Genomic DNA, 22,050 nt, shown 5'->3' with positions numbered 1-22,050 from the left:
AAAATAGACTCATGGATCGTCTTCCGCCTTGCGTACCAAATACCTTTTTATTTATATAATAGTGTTATTCTTTGTTTCACTCTTTATCTTTGGATTCTTATCCAATGATCCAGAGCGGAATCGTGGACGCAAGGAGTAATCTTTTTCTTATAAATTGGATTTATTTCGTACAGTTATCTATGAGAAAATCCGGGGGTCACCAAAGAGTTACAACCATCATGATGAATTGTTCCCGATTTAAACTCTCCTGGATCTTAAATATCCAGCTCTTCGCACTCGGTTTTTTAATTTTGAGATCTCGCACTCGCCTCTATTTTATTTTGAGGAATTTTTAGGCTCTTATTGTCCATCATACCGTTCCACAAGCTCTTATCCGATAAAGCCCAAGTGACACGTGAAGAGTAAAAAGGCCGGCCCAACAGGCCCCAGGGAGTACGCGGAGGCCGCACTATCCTCTTGTACGCCGCCCCAAATCATCCCGCCTCCTCCCTTCAAACTTCAAAACCCGAAAGGTGGTCGCCGCCTCCGCCGCAGCCGCCTCACCCGGATCCCGCCGGCGCTGGGGAGAGCTTTCCTCTTCGGCACAGATCTGAACGCGGACCGCTAGGGTTGCCGCCGCTGCATTCTCCCCTCTTATACCCTAGAGCCTGCCCGTCCTCCCCGAGCGAAGGGCCCCTCCCGCGCCTCGCTGCTCCACATCTCGCTCTTGGCGAAGCACTCCAGCGACGGCGGCCTGCCTCCTCCAGGACCGGCTGTCGACACATCCTCCCTCGCCGCCGGATCGACGGCAATCCAGTCTTTCTTGCTCGCTCCTCTCGGGCCTCGGCAGATCGACGCGGGCGGCGACCCTCTCGCCCGTCCCTCCCGACCCCGGCGAGTTCTTTGTCCTCACATTCCCATAGATGCTCTCCTTCCTTGCACACCATGGCCGCCAAATGTGGGCTTTCTTGTTTTAAAGAAAAGAATTTGAGCTTTCTTTTTCAACAACTGGTGGTGCCCCCATTCTTTTGCAAGAACTCATGAATCTGATGGTATAGGTAATCTGATTTCTTTAGTCTGATTACAATATTTCCAAGAATCCTGTACTTGGGTTTAAAGGGTGGGTGGTCTGCAAAATCTGGGTTTCTTTTTTAGAGTTCTGGTTTTACCCCCGTTCTTTAGAGCACAATCTTTCTCATCTTAATTAACCTACTGCAATGTTGCTTGAATAAACTATACAACCCACTGCATCCCCCCCCCCCCCCCCCCCCCCCCCCCCCCCCCCCCTCATTTGTAGATGCCCTGTCAACACGATTTGGAGATTTTGTTTGCCCAAATATACAACCGATCTGTCAAAATATAGATGCAGGATGTGGCATTACATTTTCTTCTACGTGGTCCATGTTTTGTGCAAGACTTGCCGTCGTGGAACTAAATGCCAGGGCTTATTACAGAATGAAATACCTTTTCTGCAAAAGAAAAAGAACATCATCAGTGTTCGTATTTTGATAAGTATAATGCAAACTGTGCATCTTGCGAAGTGGGTTTCATGGCTATGGGTTTTCATTTCTTCTCATTTTTCTTTCATAGATACAATACCAGAAAGTAATTTGTTGAAATTATGCGTATGAATAATAACTAATCGGTTGCTTCTATGAATTTTATGATCTGAGGAATTTACTGTTTCTCTCGCTTATGCGCTCCTTTCAGTAGACTGGATAAACTTGTACTTTCACTTGCTTATTTAGCAACGTTGCATGATGCTTCATGCACACCGCAGTCTTATTCCCCTTTCAGTTCTGCAATGCTACTTCTTGCTATCTTGTTTGCTCAGTACATGAATCCATAATGCCATTTTCATTTTAACCCAGTCAGGCTTAAATGGCTTCAAGAAAGGATATTCCAGTCCTTATTGCTTGCCAAGGTCCCAGTGGCCGTGTCACACGAGCTCAAGTTGCTAATAATAGTAGAAGATGTGGAGTGGCTCACCCCGCACTGGTACCTGTGAGAACTGAACAAAAACCGACAGTGAAAGGGAAGACGAAACGGGGAGCTTTGGATGAGAATACTTGTGTAAGTGCTGTAGCTTCAGCTCCACACCCTAAAAGGAGAGCAGTGCTCAAGGACGTGACAAACATAAGCTGTGCAAACTCATATAGAAATTGCACTGCTGTGACTAAGCTACAGGTACCAAGATGTTCCACATATTATTACAGTATCCTAGTTTGATTTGTTGACCATTACTTTTTCCCAAACATATATTCAACTAAATGAAAAGCCATTTCCTTTGTTCCAGTCGAGGCCCACCCAAAAGGTAGGACAAAATCCGAGCAAAAACAAGCAGCGTTCAAAGAAGGTCCCTAAGCCACCTCTTCCTGCTGTTAGTGCAACTTCATTTGTGAATGATTGTCACAACGTTGAAGAAGCTCAGAAGGAAGAGCTTTCACCACCAAAGGAGGAGCCCACTGCTTTGCTTGAAAACAAAGGGTCGTTGTTGCAGAATACTGAACGGAACAGGGAGAGTGGTTTTCATGAGGCATTCTTTCAGGGAAGAATCACAAGAGATAAATTTGAAACTGCTAACTCAAACACTGGTTAGTTAAGTCGCGTCTTTTCTCTACCGTTTATCATCTGGACTTAAAGATAGGTTTGAACATAGAAGTCCAAAAGACTGCTCGTTGATTCTCTTCACTTGTAATTTTACACTTCGTTGCTGGTTGTCTGGTCATATTCTTAGTATATTCTTGAATCTTGACGGTCTTCCTTTTTTGCGAACAAAATCTTGATGGTCTTTCTGTGGCCACAGAAATTATAAATAACAAAGCATATTGTAAATGTTTTGTGCACTACTCATTTCTGAGAAATTTGTAGATACTCATGTATTCTGTTTAGTGGGGTACTAGCATCTAAAGAATCTGTATCTTTTTTCCAGGGGACTATGCTGGTTTAAACATTATAGATATTGACAAAGATAATGGCAATCCACAAATGTGTGTTTCCTATGCTGCAGAGATATACACAAACCTAATGGCTGCAGAGGTATGTTGATGTTTTTTGGTAAAAGGGGAGAGTTTCTACTGTTTAGACGGACTTCTAAATTTCTCATATTTTACATGCCTTATTAAGCTGGGAAGAATTTCATTTTTGGAAGCTTGTGTTTCATCTCTGTGCTATGGTGTTATTATGCTATTTTTATGAAAGCATTTGAGCGTCCATCTTATATGCTCATGTTACGCCCCAGCTTATAAGAAGGCCTAAATCAAATTACATGGAGACTTTGCAAAGGGATATTACAAAAGGCATGCGAGGAATCCTCATTGATTGGCTTGTTGAGGTTTGTATCGATTGCTTCCGATTAAATTTATACATAATAGTTTAACTACTCCATGTTTTTACGATTGAGCATTCATCATTGCCATTTCACTGTGCAATCGCATACAAACTTATGTATATAATTTGCAATTATGAAGTAACCAGCTGCATGTGGATGTGTGTTTTTATGGAAGGTAGGAACTCTGCCCATTCATTTCACAGAGAGGAATAGACTTCTATGTTTCCACACCTGTCCAAGCTCAACTCAATAGCTTACATAAATATTCTTTTTCATTCTTGTCTGCCTGGTTTCTTTGTTTCCCTTCCAAATCTCATAACTATTGGATGCCAGCGCTGGAGGATTTTATATGAGAAGTTTGAATCAGTGGTGATGATCCACTCATGCATTCTTCTTGCACCACATAACTTACCCAATTCCAAATTGAGCCGAACATGACATGATTAAACTCGTGCTGTGGTGGTAACATGTGCAGTATACACATATAGAAAACATACAAGTCGCGACCCTGTGAATACTGTAGAGGTCAGAATAAGGTATCCGGTGGTCTTCAGCACCAGAAACATACGTTATGCATTTCCCACATGCATACGGGAAACCTGTATTTTCTTTTGTCCCAAATCAAGATCCTTGTTCCAGTTTAATCTTTAATGTCTATAACTTCTCAGTTTATGACGCTCTATCTTTGCAGGTTTCTGAAGAGTATAAACTTGTGCCAGACACGCTGTACCTAACTGTATACCTTATTGATCAATTTCTTTCTTGGAAATATATTGAAAGACAGAAATTGCAACTTCTTGGAATAACTAGCATGTTGATTGCCTCGTAAGTTTGTATTTGCTTGATTTTAATATTTATTAATATCAAAAACAATGAAATTGATATGAAGATTTGTTTTGTGCCAAACACATCAATTATGTTTATTGTTTGATTCTTTCTGCTGCCATGGCTCCAGTGATATTTTTCAGTAGAATCATTTAAAAGTCTACTTCCATCTGCAGAAAATATGAAGAGATCTGTGCACCACGTGTTGAAGAATTTTGTTTCATAACTGATAATACATATACAAAAGACCAGGTACTTGTTTCATGTGAAGTTTGAACAATTGTTAATTACACATATGCGATGTGTCATTGTTGATCTGCCATTGTCATCCTGATTCAATAGGTGCTGAAAATGGAGTGCCAAGTGCTTAATGGTCTGGGATATAATCTTTCTGTTCCCACAACTAAAACATTTCTCAGGTTAATGTCTCAGGATGACTAAACATATCATATCATATTTCTATTCCAATACGAAGTTTCTGTTCATCACTAACAAGCCTTTCCTTGAAATTTTACCAGGAGATTTCTTAGAGCAGCACAGGCTTCTCACAAAGTAAGACTGGCATCCAACCATATTATCCCAGTTTTAATTCATTTTATATGTATGGCGCTGATCACTAACTTCTCAAACTACATTCCCAGGCTCCTTCTGTAACTCTGGGTTATCTGGCGAATTATCTCGCGGAGTTGACTTTGACCAATTACAATTTCCTGAGGTTTCTCCCTTCAGTGGTGGCAGCCTCGGCAGTCTTTCTTGCCAGATGGACACTTGACCAGTCAGATCTCCCATGGGTTCGTAAGAAAACTCTGGATACAGACCTCTATACACCATCTGAACAAGTATTTTTTGTCTCTAATATATTGTATTTCTTGTGCAGAACTGTACTCTGGAGCATTACACCTCATACAAAAGTTCTGATATTCAAATATGTGTATGCGCTCTATGGGAACTTCAGGGCAACACCAGCCGATGCCCCCTTAATGCCATACGTGAAAAGTATCAGCACAAAAAGGTATGCAATCAACATTTGCTGCTTGAGTTTCGCATGAATCTTTTTGTGTAAGCTTATACAGTTTTAGAATTACCTGACAACTTAGTTGTATTTCTCGTTGCAGTTTGAATGTGTAGCCAACATGTTGTCGCCGGAGCTGGCTCAGTCACTCTTTAGTAGACAAGCTAACGACACCAATCCCCTGCTGATCAATGACTCTTAGCAGCATCAATCTCCTGACAACTGTGTGGCCGACAACTCGATTTTTGGAAGATCCTGTAGCTTCCTTCCCCCTCTGATCTATGTGTGTTGTGTTCTCCGCCGAGCTGTTGTTTGTCCGACCTTTCTCGAGCCATGCAGTAGTAAGTGATGGCTCCCATAAATATTGCTGGAACGTGATTAAGTTGGTGTGTAGTCTACTGATGCCTTGGGTTGATAATTGTATGATGATCCTATCTGTATAATATCTGCCGGCTGCTTGATTTAACGTAGATTTGCATTGAATTGACTGTTTTCCAGAGTGTAATGTAGTGTAATGCTCTTCAGATTATAAGAGCGCTTGAATCCAGGATGATGTAACCTGCTACAGGCACATATTACTTGGTTTGTAAATGTAGCCTATGTTACGCTGAACATAAGAGTTTTCTTTTCTTTGTGAAACTAGGCAAGTGAAGAGCCAGCTTTTTTTTTTGAAACTGGGCAAAAGATTTGCCACTTTCATTGAATAAGGAGGTTTAGAGGTTTTTGACCATAGGTCGAATTACAACACATTACTCTTGCGGCATTACATTACTCAAAGATTCCCGCAAGACACCATAGCTTTGACTCCTCTCTAATTCTAGCAACAAGAACCCCTACAGGCACCGCTGTGTGGCGGAAAACTCGAGCATTCCTCTCCTTCCAAATTTCCCACGAGATAAGCATAATGAGAGACATCATTTCCTGCCGGGATTGCGACATGTTGGAAGCAATTAGGTTCCGCCAATCCTTCACTGAGTCCAGAGCCACCCAGGCCGATGGGTGCACATCAAGTAAGCCGAGCCAAGATTTGATCATTCCCCAGACCCTAACGGTGTAGCGGCATTGGAAAAGGAGATGGGCCGCCGACTCTTGAACTTGCATGCATAAGGGGCAAGTATTGCAGTTAGGCCATCCTCGTCGTTGGAGCCTGTCAGCTGTCCAAATCCTATTGTTGGTAACAAGCCAAACAAAGAATTTGCATTTGGGGGGAGCCCACATCTCCCAAACCCAATGTTGCATGTTCGTGTCAACTAAACCAAGGAACTGAGCCTTGTAAGCCGACGCCGCTGAGTAAGAACCATCGTTGGTGAGCTTCTAGGAGATTGAGTCAGCCACATCAGGATTGAGTTGGACCATGGAATTTTTTTCCCAAAGGTTGACAAACTCATTGAGATGACTAGTGGATATGATCCTGCCGGTATTAACTTGGGTTACCCAGAAGTTATCATGCAAAGCCTTTTTGACCGAACAACTCTTTCTTTTGGATATATCAAAAATCTTCGGGGCGATGTCTTTGGGTCTTATTCCATCGAGCCAAGTGGACTCCTAGAAAGAGGCACGAAGGCCATTGCCAACAAGTACCTTTGTGGCAGCCGCGAAAATGTTTTGATCTTTATCATCACAGGGGTTCCCTAGACGGACCCAAGGCTTCACTCGGTCCAACCATTCTGCCCAAAGCCACTTGATACGCAACGCCGATGCAAATTTCTCCAAATTTAAGATGCCTAGGCCACCATGAACCTTGGATTTGCAGACCCGCACCCGGTTGATCTTACATTTGCCACCAGTGACCTTATCACAACCGACCCAAAGGAAGGCGCGCCGTAGGGAGTCAATCTTTGCCATAACCTCAGCCAGAAGGTTTAATGCTGTTATGTAATATATGGCGATGACCGTGATGACAGACTTGACCAGAACCGCCCTGCCTGGAGATTCCATCAGCATGCCCATCCAAGGGGTAAGTTGTGCTGCAATTTTGTCCTAAGTGGCTGGAAGTGAATCCTTTTTAGTCTATTAACTGACAGGGGCAACCCAAGGTACTTCGTAGGGAAGGAGGAGCGGGTGGCTCGGAAGGAATGCAAGATATCATCCAGGTCCAGGCCTTCACATCGGATGGGGGCAACCAAACTCTTAGTACAGTTTGTGAGTAAGCCAGTGACCTCGCCAAAGCATGCAAGAGTATCTGCGAAGAATTTGACTTCAGTTTTAACAGGCGACAGAAAGACTGCAGCATCGTCCGCATAAAGCGAAGCCCGGATCACCATTGCAAGTGAAGAGCCAGTAGGTAGCTTTATGCAACACTCCCTCTGTCCCAAAATAAGTGTCTGAACTTTAGTACAACTTTGTACTAAAGTTAGTATAAACTTAAGACACTTATTTTGGGACAGAGGGAGTATGATTTAGTAACTATGAAACTCTCCCGTGGCTCCTGTTGGGTGACTTTAATGAGATTCAATTTTTACACGAGAAGGAAGGTGTCAATCCAAGATCACAACAGTACATGCATCCTTTTCAGAATGCTATAGATGATTGTGACATAAGGGATATTGGATACTCCCTCCATCCAGAAATATTTGTCGGAGAAATGAATGAATCTAGACGTATCTTAGTTATAGATACATTCGATTTTATCCATTTCTTCGACAAGTATTTCGGGACGGAGGGAGTACATGGGTCTCTTTTACTTGGCACAGAGGAAAAATAAGAGAGAGACTTGACCGAGGCCTTATCAATGATGCGCGATCACAGTTTTTTCCACATGCAGCCTTAGAGACCCTGGAGTATAATCATTCGGATCACCGGCCATTGCTAGTGAATGTACAAAATTTTATGTCAGTCTTTGGCAGCTGACAGCGGCAGAGTCAAAGCAATTCGAGGCTCTAAGAGATGAAATGTTCCAGGAAATGGTGCAAGCAGCGTGGGACAAGGCAGGGGCTGGTCCTACATCGACATGTATATATGATACGACAAACTTACACGTATGCATGGCTAGTTTCATGACTGGGATCAGTCGATCAGAGGGTGCTTAAGAAGCTGAAGAAACGTCTTCCGAAAGCTCAGAGGGAATTAGAACAAGCTATGTCCGGCCCAGTGAATGATGAAAATGAGGAGAACTTTTTTGGCTGAACTTGTGGAATACTTGTTGGAGTTGGAAGAGACCCAATGGATGCAAAGGTAGAGCTAATTGGCTACAAAAATGCTGACCGGGTTTTTTTCATGGTTTTTTGCTTCGGCTCGTAGGAAAAGAAATTTAATAAAAAAACTAAAGGATGAAAATGGCGATTGGTTATAAGGTATGCCATCTTTGAACCCCCACGTTTAAAATTATTTTGCTAATCTTTTCACATCCTAGTGCAGCATACATATCCTACAATTTTGCAAAAAAGTTGATTGTAAGGCCAACAAATAAATGAATGATATGCTATTGGCTCCATGCACTCCTGATGATGTTCGTAAAACAATTTGCAGTATTTGTGAGCTCAAGGCCCGTGGTCCGGATGACCTGCATGAAATTTTTAGTGTTGGCACATGGTGACGAGATCACTAATGAAGTTTTGCATGCTATTAATTCAAGGCAGATACCAACTGAATGGAATGATAATTCTACTGTTTTGATCCCAAAGGTCGATTCCGCAGAACTGGTAACTTAGTACATACCCGCAATCTTTGCAATGTCTTATACAAAGTTATTTTGAAGATGTTGGCTGCTCATTTGAAAAGTATTCTGCCTGACATTATTTCCCCCACATAAAGTGCCTTTGTCGCTGGAAGATTGACCACCGATAATATTCTTATTACTTATGAACTTGTAAACAAAATAAAAAATAAAAAAGTTGGCCAGTCATGTTTGTGTTCAGTGAGGTCAGATATGCACAAGTCTTATGCCCGTGTTGAGTGGCTCTTCCTGAAATATCATGCAAAAGCTGGGTGTCGGTGTCAAAACGGCAGACCTCGGGGTAGGGGGTCCCGAGCTGTGGATCTGGGATCGATGGGGAACAAAGGACGACGAACACAGAGTTTGCCCAGGTCCAGGCCCTCTTGAAGAGGTAATACCCTACATCCTGCTTGATTGTATCGGATATATAGTATATTTACAGAGTAGATCTACCTCGAGATCAGCATGAGCTAAACGCTAAGGCGATGAGGTGATGAATATAGCTATAGCCCTAAAGACTACAACCCTTGGTTTATGTAGACACCGTGTCGTCGGAAACCACAACCACCTATGGGACAAAGGGTCCCTTGCTGGTTCGGCGGGGGGATGTCACGTTGCACAAAGAGCAGAAGAGCGTGGAGCAGCACGACAGAGATCACACGGGCAATTTTACCCAGGTTCGGGCCGCCGTGAGGCGTAAAACCCTACTCCTGCTTTGGTGGATTGATGGTGGAAAAATGGTGGTGGTCATAGTGCGTTTGCCCGGCAGGGTTGCCTCAGGGCGAAACGGTTACGAGCGTATGAAATATGAGGGGGTGGATGCACTAACACAGGGTCCAACCCTTTCTAAGGTTGCCATGGGCCTCCTTTTATAGGATAAGGGGCCACCATAGTGGCAAATCAGTCATTATGCACTGATAAGATAGCAAATAGTGCTATCATACCTAACTCTGCAGGCCGACAGAGCGCATTAAATGCGCCGCTCAACGTCACATCGTTGCTTTCCCGTCAAGCCTTGCCGGGCTATCTTGCCAGCTTCACGCCTGCTCGCTTGACACGTTGCAGGACGGGTGTCGTCTGTAGGTATCTCCAGTAGAAAGAGGCTGCCATGTGGCAAATGGCTGCCACTTAGTCACTTTGCGGCTTGACACCGCACTGATCGACGACGTGCGTCGTGGTGAGGTGGTTTGGTGAGGTGGTTCCACCTCCGCGAGTCCCGGCAGGCCTTGCCGGGGCGTCCTGGAGGTTTTCTTCCGGGGGTAACTCCGTCCTCGCCAGGCTCGCCTGCCCGGCAAGGGAGGCTTTTCTCCTGGTGGTTTCTTACTTTTCTGGCCTGGTCTTGGTCTTCTTGACCTGCGTGTTGGTCCTTTGAAGATCTTGGTCTCTTGTACCTTGGCCTAATCCTGGTGCTGTAATCTTGCTCCCGTGTCTGTGTCTTCACCGTCCGTGCACGAGTTAGGGGAAAATACATACCCCTGTTTGTTTTCTCTGACATAAGCCCCCGGGCCTGAGCCATACGTGTAGCATGACACGTTGGGTTAGGCCCCAAACAGTGCATGGGCACGTGGCAGGAGAAGGCTGCTTATGCCGGTTTGCCATGATGACTAGTCAATCCAACGTCCACTTTGCGCAATTACTGCGTGTCGTGGGTCTGTTGCAGTTAAGGTAAAAGAGTAACTTTCTGAAGCGTCGTGCCTCTGCTCCACGCCTCTCCCCTTAAAGGTAGGAAAATGCGGAGGGACACGATTCACTTGTCACCTGTCTTGCCCTTCCATCATCTTCCTCCGCAAGCCAATCAATGGTTTCACCTCCCTTTCCCTTACCCGCCGCCGCCCCTCTCACCGGACTCCTTCCCCCATTTGCATCGCCGCCCGTGGAAATGGGGAAGAAACCCGCAGAAAAAGGGAAGCAGACGGCCGCGACGAAGGAAGTAGTCGCCGAGGAGAGTAAGAGGGCGGCGGAGTTGAACAAGAAGCAAAGGGAAGACATCGTCTTCCTTCCGTCGAATCTGTAAGGCCCAGTTCTTCAAGCCAGGTACGAGTATCTGTGGGGGAGGCCTGTCTCGAAAGGGCATGGAGCGCCCAAAGTTTTGGCGGAGGGGAAAGAAGATCTGTCAGACTCGTATCGATTCTTCTGCGCTTATTTCATATGCGGCCTCGGTCCCCCTTTCTCGGAGTTCTTTGAGGCGATCATGACCATTTATGGATTCCACCTTCTCGACTTCACGCCGAATGCAATGGTGACCATGGCCATTTTTGCTCATTTGTGCAATAATTTCGTCGGAGTCGCCCCCAACGTAGATCTGTTTGGGCATTACTTTGTTCCGCGGGTGGAGAACAAGGGTCATCGCTCTGGGAACATCTGCTGTATGCCGCAGGTAGCGAGGAAGCTCTGGGATTATATCCCTGGCAAGCAGCGCGAGAGGTGGGATGAGTGGAGAGGGGATTGGTCCTGGATTTAGGATGAGGAAGCCCCAGATTTCTGCGAAGCACGGATGGAATGTGTCGAGCGCGGCAAGGAATGGAGCGCTCATGGCCTTACCAACGATAGGTTGCACCCGGCAATAAACAGGATTACCCGTTTGAAGATTGCCGGGCTGACCATTGAGCACGTGGGGGCAGATTTTCTTCTTTGCCGCATTTCGCTGCTGCAGAAGAGGGACAAACCTGCCTGGCCATATGGTGATGCTGGGGACAAGATGAGGTTGCTCCCACGGTTGGACAATAACTTGTCAGTTTACGGCCACACCCGGTTGTGCGACCAGTTGTTTGGCCGCTTTGAGATGTTCAAGCTCCCGACAACCGTCAACCCTCTGAACATCAATTCACCCGGGACCAGATACTGAAGTGGATGCCGAATTGCAATGCTCATGGCGTGGCAAGTGATTGGCGGCTGCCCACTCTTGATGAAGAACTTGAGTGGTCCAGCGCCTTGGTGGAGAAGGCCACCAGGGTTGAGACTGGGATGTACAAACATACCTCCTTCATGGAGGTGGCGTATATCATGAGGAGGATTGAGGAGGACAAGGCCGACCGGCTTGCGGAGATGGCAAGGGCCTCGAAGGACGGGAAGGGCAAGGGGAAAGCTGAGGATGAGAGTTCCTCTCATGGTGGCAGCGAGGCGCAGGCCACCGGAGGGGTTGCCAGGGAAGAACTTGCCGGGGATGTTCCTGCCGGGTACGAATTTGCCGGGGATGTTCCTGCCGGGTACGAATTTGCCGGGCTTGATGCCCTGGCCACAGCGGCAATGGAGCTCCAAGAGGAGGAGGAGATCGGTGAGGTGGAGGAGCTCGAGGCGGAGTGGCTAGCGGTCGGGTCTCAAGCCCCCGAGCCGGTTTTGGACCAGCGCCCCTACAGGCGTGCTGCCAACCGGGGGCGGTGGCTCCCAATCCAGCGCATGCCGCCAACAGGGTGAAGAAGACCACCACCAAGGTCACGAAGACCAACGTGGTGTGCCGCCAATCCCCTCGCCTTGCCGAGATCAAGGCTTCCCCAGCCAAGCAACCGACGGATGTGGAAGTTGATTCCAGCCCCCACTCCGGTCGAGCTCTTCACAGCTCGCCTCCATCGGAGCCCCCGACGCCTTGCTTGGCGTCAGGGCTGCCGGAGAGTTCTGCCCCGCCACCTTCGAAGAGAGGAAGGGAGCCCTCGCCTCCCAAGGAGTTCAACTTGAACTCTATGCTCATCGAGGAAGAGTAAGGAAGATTTTCCCCCTAGTAAATACCTTCGGTATACTTGATTACCTGTGCTGACTGACCTTTTGTTTTGTGGTCCTTGGCAGAGAGGTGGAGGAGGACACGAAAACCCTCATCTACCGTCCACGGAAGAGGCTCCGGCACGCCGGGTCACCGAAGACTACGGAGAGCCCGTCCTTGGCTGGGAGCAACACGGAGGATCCTGTGCCGAGCCCCCAGTCCAGCCCTCAGCTCGGAAGTGGAGGGCCGGTCTCTTCCGCTGGAGGTGATGGGGATGACCTGTTGGAGATCGTTGCAGAAATTAAATTTTTTCTACGCACCACCAAGAACAATCTATGGAGTCTTCTAGCAACGAGAGGGAAAAGAGTGCATCTACATACCCTTGTAGATCGTGAGCGGAAGCGTTCAAGTGAACGGGGTTGATGGAGTCGTACTCGTCGTGATCCAAATCACCGATGACCGAGCGCCGAACGGACGACACCTCCGCGTTCAACACACGTACGGTTGGGGAAGACGTCTCCTCCTTCTTGATCCAGCAAGGGGGAGGGAGAGGTTGATGGAGATCCAGCAGCACGACGGCGTGGTGGTGGAAGCAGCGGGGATCTCGGCAGGGCTTCGCCAAGCTCAGCGAGAGGGAGAGGTGTCACGGGAGGGAGAGGGAGGCGCCAGGGGCTTGGGTGCGGCTGCCCTCCCTCCCCCCTCTTTATATAGGGGTCCAGGGGGGAGCGCCGGCCCCCAGAGATCCCATCTCACGGGGGGGGGGGGGGGCAAGGGGGGAACTTGCCCCCCAAGTCAAGTGGGGCGCCCCCCCACCCCTAGGGTTTCCAACCCTAGGCGCAGGGGAGGCCCAAGGGGGGCGCACCAGCCCACCAGGGGCTGGTTCCCTTCCCCACTTCAGCACATGGGGCCCTCCGGGATAGGTGGCCCCACCCGGTGGACCCCCGGGACCCTTCCGGTGGTCCCGGTACAATACCGGTGACCCCGAAACTTTCCCGGTGGCCGAAACTGGACTTCCTATATATAATTCTTCACCTCCGGACCATTCTGGAACTCCACGTGACGTCCGGGATCTCATCCGGGACTCCGAACAACTTTCGGGTTACCGCATACTAGTATCTCTACAACCCTAGCGTCACCGAACCTTAAGTGTGTAGACCCTACGGGTTCGGGAGACATGCAGACATGACCAAGACGACTCTTCGGTCAATAACCAACAGCGGGATCTGGATACCCATGTTGGCTCCCACATGTTCCACGATGATCTCATCGGATGAACCACGATGTCGAGGATTCAATCAATCCCGTATACAATTCCCTTTGTCAATCGGTACGTTACTTGCCCGAGATTCGGTCGTCGGTATCCCAATACCTTGTTCAATCTCGTTACCGGCAAGTCACTTTACTCGTACCGTAATGCATGATCCCGTGACCAAACACTTGGTCACATTGAGCTCATTATGATGATGCATTACCGAGTGGTCCCAGAGATACCTCTCCGTCATACGGAGTGACAAATCCCAGTCTCGATTCTTGCCAACACAACAAACACTTTCGGAGATACCCGTAGTGCACCTTTATAGCCACCCAGTTACGTTGTGACGTTTGGCACACCCAAAGCACTCCTATGGTATCCGGGAGTTGCACAATCTCATGGTCTAAGGAAATGATACTTGACATTTGGAAAAGCTCTAGCAAACGAACTACACGATCTTGTGCTATGCTTAGGATTGGGTCTTGTCCATCACATCATTCTCCTAATGATGTGATCTCGTTATCAATGACATCCAATGTCCATAGTCAGGAAACCATGACTATCTGTTGATTAACGAGCTAGTCAACTAGAGGCTCACTAGGGACATGTTGTGGTCTATGTATTCACACATGTATTACGATTTCCAGATAACACAATTATAGCATGAACAATAGACAATTATCATGAACAAGGAAATATAATAATAACCATTTTATTATTGCCTCTCGGGCATATTTCCAACATGACCTTCCTGCTCCCTCGGCCGGAGGGGACAGTGAGACGACGCAGGGCGAGCCCCTCCTGGAGGGGCATGTCTCCTCCGCCGACCGAGCCGAAGAACCCTCTGCGGACGAGACTGCGCAGAGAGCTGCCGCGACTGTCGCGGCAGAGGCTGGAGTCCATGGCCGGCAACAGATGCTACCGAGGAAACTGAGGTCTCTGCCCGGCAGACTTCTCTGGGTAATCAACTCATGCTATTTTTCCTTTCTTGTCATGATCATTTCTACTTATATCCCAATTATCTGAAACTTCTGTCTCTTTGTTGTTCGCCTGTTTTCTTCCCTACAGTCCCCCAGGCTGAAGAACCAGAGCTGCCGGAAGAGGTAGCCAGCATAGGGAGAGCTACTGCGGATGAGGCCGCCAAGATTGCCACGACGGAGGAGCAGGACCTCGTTGCAGAGCGTGCCCAAGATGCCTTGGCGGTGGTGGAGCATCCTTCGGAGAACGCCCCGGAGGAGGAAGCAGTAGTTGAGGGGAAAGTTCCTCTCCAAACCATGGATCCGCTTCCTTCCCCTGGGATCATTATGGGGACACCGCCACCCCCCTCAAATCAGCTGGTGTAGGATCGAAAGTATGTCTAGAGGGGGGGGATGATTAGACTACTTGAAAAAATTAAAATCTAGTCTTTTCGCAATTTTAGTTCTTGGCAGATTTTAGCAACTTAGCACAAGTCAAGCAAACAACCTACACATGCAATTCTAAGAGTATAGCAGCGGAATGTAAAACAATTGCATATGAAGGTAAAGGGAGGAGTTTGAGGGAGCAAACGCAATATTGACACGGAGATTTTTTATCCGTGGTTCCGATAGGTGGTGCTATCGTACATCCACGTTGATGGAGACTTCAACACACGAAGGGTAACGGTTGCGCGAGTCCACGGAGGGCTCCACTCACGAAGGGTCCACGAAGAAGCAACCTTGTCTATCCCACCATGGCCGTCGCCCACGAAGGACTTGCCTCACTAGGGTAGATCTTCACGAAGTAGGCGATCTCCTTGTCCTTACAAACTCCTTGGTTCAACTCCACAATCTTGTCGGAGGCTCCCAAGTGACACCTAGCCAATCTAAGAGACACCACTCTCCAAGAAGTAACAAATAGTGTGTTGATGATGAACTCCTTGCTCTTGTGCTTCAAATGATAGTCTCCCCAACACTCAACTCTCTCTCACAGGATTTGGATTTGGTGGAAAGAAGATTTGAGTGGAAAGCAACTTGGGGAAGGCTAGTGATCAAGATTTATGTGGTTGGAATGGAATATCTTGACCTCAACACAAGTGTAGGTGGTTGTCTCTCAGAAAATATGTGTTGGAAGTGTAGGCATGTTCTGATGGCTCTCTCCACGAATGAAGAGTGGGTGGAGGGGTATATATAGCCTCCACACAAAATCTAACCGTTACACACAAATCACCAAACTCGGTCGGACCGATTCAAAGAACTCGGTCAGACCAATTTGGTTCATAATGTGACCGTTAGGCATTTCGGTGGGACCGACACGTCAACTCGGTGGGATCGATTTCGTTAGGGTTAGGGCATAACGTAATCTCGGTGAGACCGATTACACAAACTCGGTGGGACCGATTTTGGTAATAGACTAACAGAGAGTTGGTCAGGCAAACTCGGTGGGACCGATTCGCTCATCTCGGTTGGACCGAAACGTTACGAAAAGGAAACAGAGTGTTTGCATTGCAATCCTGGTGGGACCGATCGCTCATCTCGGTTTGACCGAAACGTTACGAAGGGAAACAGAGAGATTACAATCCCATCTCGGTGAGACCGAGATCCCTATCGGTGAGACCGAAAAGACTAGGGTTTCTGGCAGTGGCTATGTCAACTGAACTCGGTGGCTCCAGATATGAAATTTCGGTGGGGCCGAGTTGGACTTTTTGGTTTGGTACATATGTGGATATGAGAAAGTACTGGAGGGTTTTGGAGCATATCACTAAGCATTTTGAGCAAGAACCTCATTAAGCAACACCTCATCCCTTCTTAATAGTATTGGCTTTTCCTATAGACTCAATGTGATCTTGGATCACTAAAATAGAAAATGTAGAGTCTTGTGCTTTGAGCTTGAGCCAATCTTTTGTCCTTAGCATTTTGAAGGGTCCACTTTCTAATCCATGCCATGCCAATCATTGAGCTTTCCTGAAATATTCATCTTGGAATAGCATTAGCTCAATGAGCTATATGTTGTTAGGAATTACCAAAACCACCCAGGGATAGTTGCACTTTCAATCTCCCCCTTTTTGGTAATTGATGACAACATATAGATCAAAGCTTCGACAAATGATAAATAAGATTGAAAAACATCGTCGCTTTGAGAAGTATGTGATAAGCAAGAGCTCCCCCTAAATTTGTGCATTATTTAGATATTTGCTTTTGAATGCAAATGCACAATCGATTAGGATCATGGGTTACTCTTCCATGTCACATACATCTTGGTGGAGCATTCAAAATGATAGAAATTAAAATACATGCACTCATCACCAAGCAAAGTGAATGATCATAAGAGGATATGAAAGATAATATCATCCAACAAGCATTAAGGTAGCATATGATCAAACACATGATCAAACAAGTATCTCACAAAGACATAAAATAGTGTCTCACACAAGCACACAATGAAGTTTCAACCAAACTAGCAAGAGAGATAAAAAAGGCAACACTCTCTCTCGAAGCCTATGATCTATACATTTTTCTCCCCTTTTGGCAACAAGTTACCAAAAAGTTCAAAAATGCATAGTGCTAAACGACTCTCAGGCTTGATCTTCGGTAGGAGGCATTGAGAGAACTCCAAGGACGAAGGCTTCAAATGAAGTAGCTGGAGCTGGTGGAGTAGCTACTGGAGGTGGAACTGGAGCTATAGCTGCTGGTGCTGATGCTGTGGCTCTAGTGTCTGTCACTGGCACTGCAACAGACCTCTGTCCTCTAGGCACTCTGGCAAAAGCATCTGTGGTAGACTTTCCCTTCTTCTCCTCAGCTTCCTCCTGAAGTTGCTCAACTGCAGTTTGGATCTCTGTCACCTTGACATCAAGGTCATAGAATTTTGTCTCAATAATCCTGTCCAAGCTCTCCTGGTTCTTGGTCAGGGTGGCCAAGCCCTTCTCAATCCTCAGGGTAGATTGGATCAGATATCCAAGCTGGTCTTGCTTGCTCTTCAAGAATACCTGAGATGCCTCCTCTGCTGTTGGCATCTTTGCAGCCTTCTCTGCCTTAGCCTTCTCTCTCTTTTCCTGATTTTCATGTTCTCTGCAACTGGGTGTGCATCAGTGTAATCAGAGTTCTTGGGTTTCAGCTTCCTCAATACAACAGAGTCATCTTCTTCTTCTTCAGCAGCTTCAGGCACTGGGGCCTTGTTCTTCCCTTCAGCAGGGATGTTCCTAGTGCTCCTCTTGGGTTTAAGCTTTGGAGCTGGAGCAGCAGCCTTGGGAGCAGGTTTGGGCTTAGATGGAGCAGCCCCTGATTTGATTGCATCCCCCATAAGCTTTTGAGCTTTGGGTGATGGTGCAACATCCTCTTCCTCTTCTTCTTCAGAGTCTTTCCTCATTGAGGGCTTGCCAAGAACTCTGGCAGTAGTGGTTCTGGCCCTCTTCTTCTTCTTATCCTCACCAGCTGCTTCTTCTTCAGATTCAATGGTGAACTTCATAGTTTCACCTGTGGCAACTTTTCTTGGCTTAGACATGGGCTGTTTTCTTGCTGGAGCCTTTGTTTTCAGACCAGGCTTTGTTGCTGCAGCTGTGCCATACTCTTCCTTCAGCACCTTTTTCCTTGAAGTGGCTTCATCTTCAACTGCCACATAGTCTTCATCCTCAGAGTCAGAATTCCTCTTCTTCCTTGTCCTGGTGACAGCCTTTGGCAAATTGCTGGGAGTGCTCCTGCTGCCATCATCATAACTGCTGGAGGGATCTGAGCCCTCACTCATCTCCACCTGCTATTCAGACTTGTTCTGGCTGTCACTCTGGTCAGACATCTTTGCAAACTCTCTGACAGCAGACCCTGTGAATAGATTATAGATGAGGTAGAGAAGATGAGCATCACAAAGTACAGGAGTTTTGCAAAACAGATGACTTAAAAACTTAGTTTTAGTTCTTCACAGAAAGCATTTCGGATCTACCGATTTGTAAACTCGGTGATACCGAAGCAGCTTTTGGAACCTAAACTAGTGAACTCGGTCAGACCGAGTCACAGTTCGGTGGTACCGAGACTGCTAGGGTTTCACAGAGAATCAAACTCGGTCACACCGATTTGCAATTTTCGGTCAGACCGAAAATGCATGTGCTCTGGCCTAAGCCAAATCGGTGAGACCGATTTCTACAACTCGGTCGGTCCGAGATGAATTCGGCGGAGACCTAACCCTAAATTTTCAAACCAAATATAATCTACGGGATGTTTTCACTGGACAGGATGATTTCAATCGTGGCAAGAATCATGGCAAAGCAATGTGCTAAGAATCAGAGTTAAGGAATAGCACAAAGTTCAAGTTCGTACCCTAGTTCGACGGTGAACTTGCTACGGCGGCAACGGTGGGGCAGATTGCCGTTGACGGCGGCGGAGACCAGCGGTGGGAGGTCGCTGGCGACGAGAGGATGATCCAGAGACCCGAAGAGGCAGAGCAGGTTATGCGCGGGCGAGGAGGTTCGATTTTTTTTCCAAATTTTGGCCCGTCGGTATATATAACCTGACCCTATCGGTGTGACCGAGTGGAACGACTCGGTGGCACCGAGATGCAAAACTGCAAGCAGTTACTGCAACTCGGTGTGACCGAAAGGTTCTAATCGGTTGCACCGAGATTGAAAACCCTAGATCAACTTAGTGATCTCGGTAGGACCAAAATGGATGAATCAGTCAGACTGAGATGCACAAAGAGGTTTTGGAGGTTTAAGTCTATCACGAATTGGGAACTCCGAGTGCTCCTCAGACAGAGTGGTTCGAATCTGACTTGATCAAACTTTGTGATGTAGCATGAATAGAGTTTGAGACGAGGAAAGCATAGATAGCTAGAGAGAGTTCTTAGGCATTCTTGCCCATCCATTTGGCATAAGAGAAAAAGCCAAACAATCAAAACAACAAATGGATGTCCTCGAATGAGTAAAATATGCATCCAACATGCTCACACAATAAAATGGCAAATGAAATATGTGACAAAGCATGCACAATCACTCTAGCATCTATCAAGCAATTTGGCGATGACTAGGTCATCTATATATGAGTATATTGACTTAGGAGTCAAATGAGAACATTTGATCATAGGTCATACTCATCGTTTAAGCACAAGTGGGGTTACCACTTTTACATAAAGCATTGTTGTGTTCACACCATTAGAGTTTCTTTAGCTCAATTGATTTGAGTAAAGCTCCCCCTAGATGTGATATCCCCCCTAAGAGGGATGAACTAACCTTAGGTTTTGTCGATGACGACTTCATGTAGGTGTTGAAGATATAGATGCTCAATGTTGATGTAGATCATTCGGAGCAATCCTTTGGAGTGAGTTGCACTTTCAATACCTACACGGGTTAGTCCCACAAGGAACAAACAAGGATATCCATAGACATAGAGTGATGCATACACAAGATGATGTCCATGAAAGCATTAGGTTACCTTGTCCCTTGTCTTACCAACAAGAGGGTTTGTGACTCCTTGAACTAGTGAAAGATATGGAAGTTGTTTGCACTTGTTCTCGCCAAAATGATAACAGTGAAGTATGTTGGCGGAGTCACCCTCAAGAACTTTCTAGTTCTTCTTCTTCGGGATCCACACCATCTTGATGGGAATCCTTGGAGTCGTAGTCGTACTTGATGAGGTAGAACTTGATGTAGTCTTGGGAACCCACTTGACCAAGGCCTTAGGTGCTTCTTCAAATGCATCAATTTCCTCTTGAAGCTTGTCCTTGCCTTTTTGCTTGTGGTCTTGTGGTGGAATATCATCTTGAGCTTGTGTCCCTTTGAAAGAAGTAGGATCATACTTCTCTTGTTGAGGAACAAACTTCATCTTGGGGTATTGATCTTCTTCCCACTCAACTCCATTGGCATTGAACTTTCTTCAGAACCAATACCTTGATTCTTCTGGTGTCTTCCTTGCTTGCGTACAATCTCCTCAAATTGCTTACTTCCGGCAAGGCTCTTGTAAACACCTTTCTCTATAATTCCCTTCAATAAGCTATTTTCTTGCTCAAGTGTAACTTGGCTAAGAGAATCATTAATGGAATCAAGAGAACTACTAGATGCAACAACATTGGATTTAGCATGATTGTTGTTACTACTAGATGAAGAATCTTTATTGCTCTTGTTGCTAGATTTAACTTGTGGCATGTAAGTAGACAAGAGTAAACGCTTGGCAATGTAAGAAGAACTTTTCTTGCGAAGATCATCATTGATTGCCTTTAAAAACTCATGCTCTTGCTCAAGGTTGAGCTTTTCAAAGCGTGGCTTATCATGAGTCTTTAAAAGTTCTCGATGATCATCCAAGGTAGTTTCATGAGCTAACTTAAGAGTGTTTAGTTCTTTAGTTAGACGCTCAATCTCCTTCTTATCATCGTCATTCATTTTAGCATGATTAATTGATGTTTCATCATAGTTTTCATCACTAGAGTTGTCAACAAGTAAATCATCATCACCTAGCAAATCATCTTCATCACTATTGAAATCAACATACTCGGGATGTGTTGCCTTTGGACCCTTGGCCATGAAGCATCTTCCAATTCCTTCATTTGGTGAGTCAAATAGGTCGTAGGAGTTGGTTGACACGAGTGCTAGACCGGCAACACCTTCATCTTGAGTATATTCGGAGTCGGAGTGATTGTCGGAGTCGGAGCCGGATACCCATTCACCAACATGAGCTTGATGTCTTCTTTTTGTGTAGCTCCTTGATGACTTTTCCTTCCTTTCCGAGTCCTTGCTTCTCCGAGAGGGTTTTCATTCATAACGATCATCTCTACTCCTTCTTTCTCTTAATGGTGATTCCTCTCTTCTACTTCTTCTTTTGGGAGAATCTTCTCTTCTTTTGTAGGGGGCCGTACACTCATTGGAGTAGTGCCCGGGTCTTCCACAATTGTAGCAATTACGCTCACAACTAGAAGATCTTTTGTCATTGTAGGACCTTGACTTGGAACTTCTTTCCTTGCTTCTACTCTTGTAGAACTTGTTGAAGTTCTTCACCATTAGGCTCAATTCTTCATTGAAGGTTTGCTTCTCACTTGATGATGTGGGAGCATCACACGAGGCTTTGTAAGCACCACTTGACTTGTTGTGAAGCTCTTCCTTATCCTTGAGTGACATCTCATGAGCAACAATTCTTCCAATGACTTCCGTTGGCTTGAGATCTTTGTAATTGGGCATCATTTGGATCAATGTGCACACGGTATCATATTTTCCATCCAAGGCTCTTAGGATCTTCTTGATGATGAATTTGTCGGCCATCTCTTCACTTCCTAAGCTGGCAATCTCATTTGTGATGAGAGCAAGCCTAGAGTACATTTCAGCGACACCTTCACCATCCTTCATTTTGAACTTGTCAAGTTGACTTTGAAG

At 46.2% G+C, this 22,050-nt stretch overlaps 1 protein-coding gene across 3 annotated transcripts; it reads left to right on the top strand.

Moving 5' to 3' along the window:
* The first annotated feature begins 478 nt into the window (after positions 1-478).
* Positions 479-5,630, top strand: LOC109786304 (cyclin-A2-1). 3 transcript variants are annotated; one of them, XM_040389126.3, is made up of 12 exons: positions 479-1,031; positions 1,855-2,166; positions 2,276-2,573; positions 2,912-3,018; positions 3,221-3,313; positions 4,002-4,135; positions 4,312-4,387; positions 4,478-4,554; positions 4,654-4,687; positions 4,777-4,926; positions 5,013-5,147; positions 5,251-5,630. In XM_040389126.3, the coding sequence occupies exons 2-12, from the start codon at positions 1,861-1,863 to the stop codon at positions 5,347-5,349; spliced, it is 1,509 nt and encodes a 502-aa protein (XP_040245060.1). In that variant the 5' UTR covers positions 479-1,031; positions 1,855-1,860; the 3' UTR covers positions 5,350-5,630. The 3 variants fall into 3 exon arrangements, with proteins under 3 accessions (XP_040245060.1, XP_045084540.1, XP_020200474.1); XM_045228605.2 differs by having other exon boundaries at positions 479-1,037; XM_020344885.4 differs by having other exon boundaries at positions 479-1,037; positions 1,851-2,166.
* The last annotated feature ends 16,420 nt before the right edge of the window (positions 5,631-22,050 follow it).

The sequence above is a fragment of the Aegilops tauschii genome, chromosome 5, assembly GCF_002575655.3.
Source record: "Aegilops tauschii subsp. strangulata cultivar AL8/78 chromosome 5, Aet v6.0, whole genome shotgun sequence".
Lineage (NCBI taxonomy): Eukaryota > Viridiplantae > Streptophyta > Magnoliopsida > Poales > Poaceae > Aegilops > Aegilops tauschii.
This window is presented reverse-complemented; position numbering and strand designations above follow the sequence as displayed.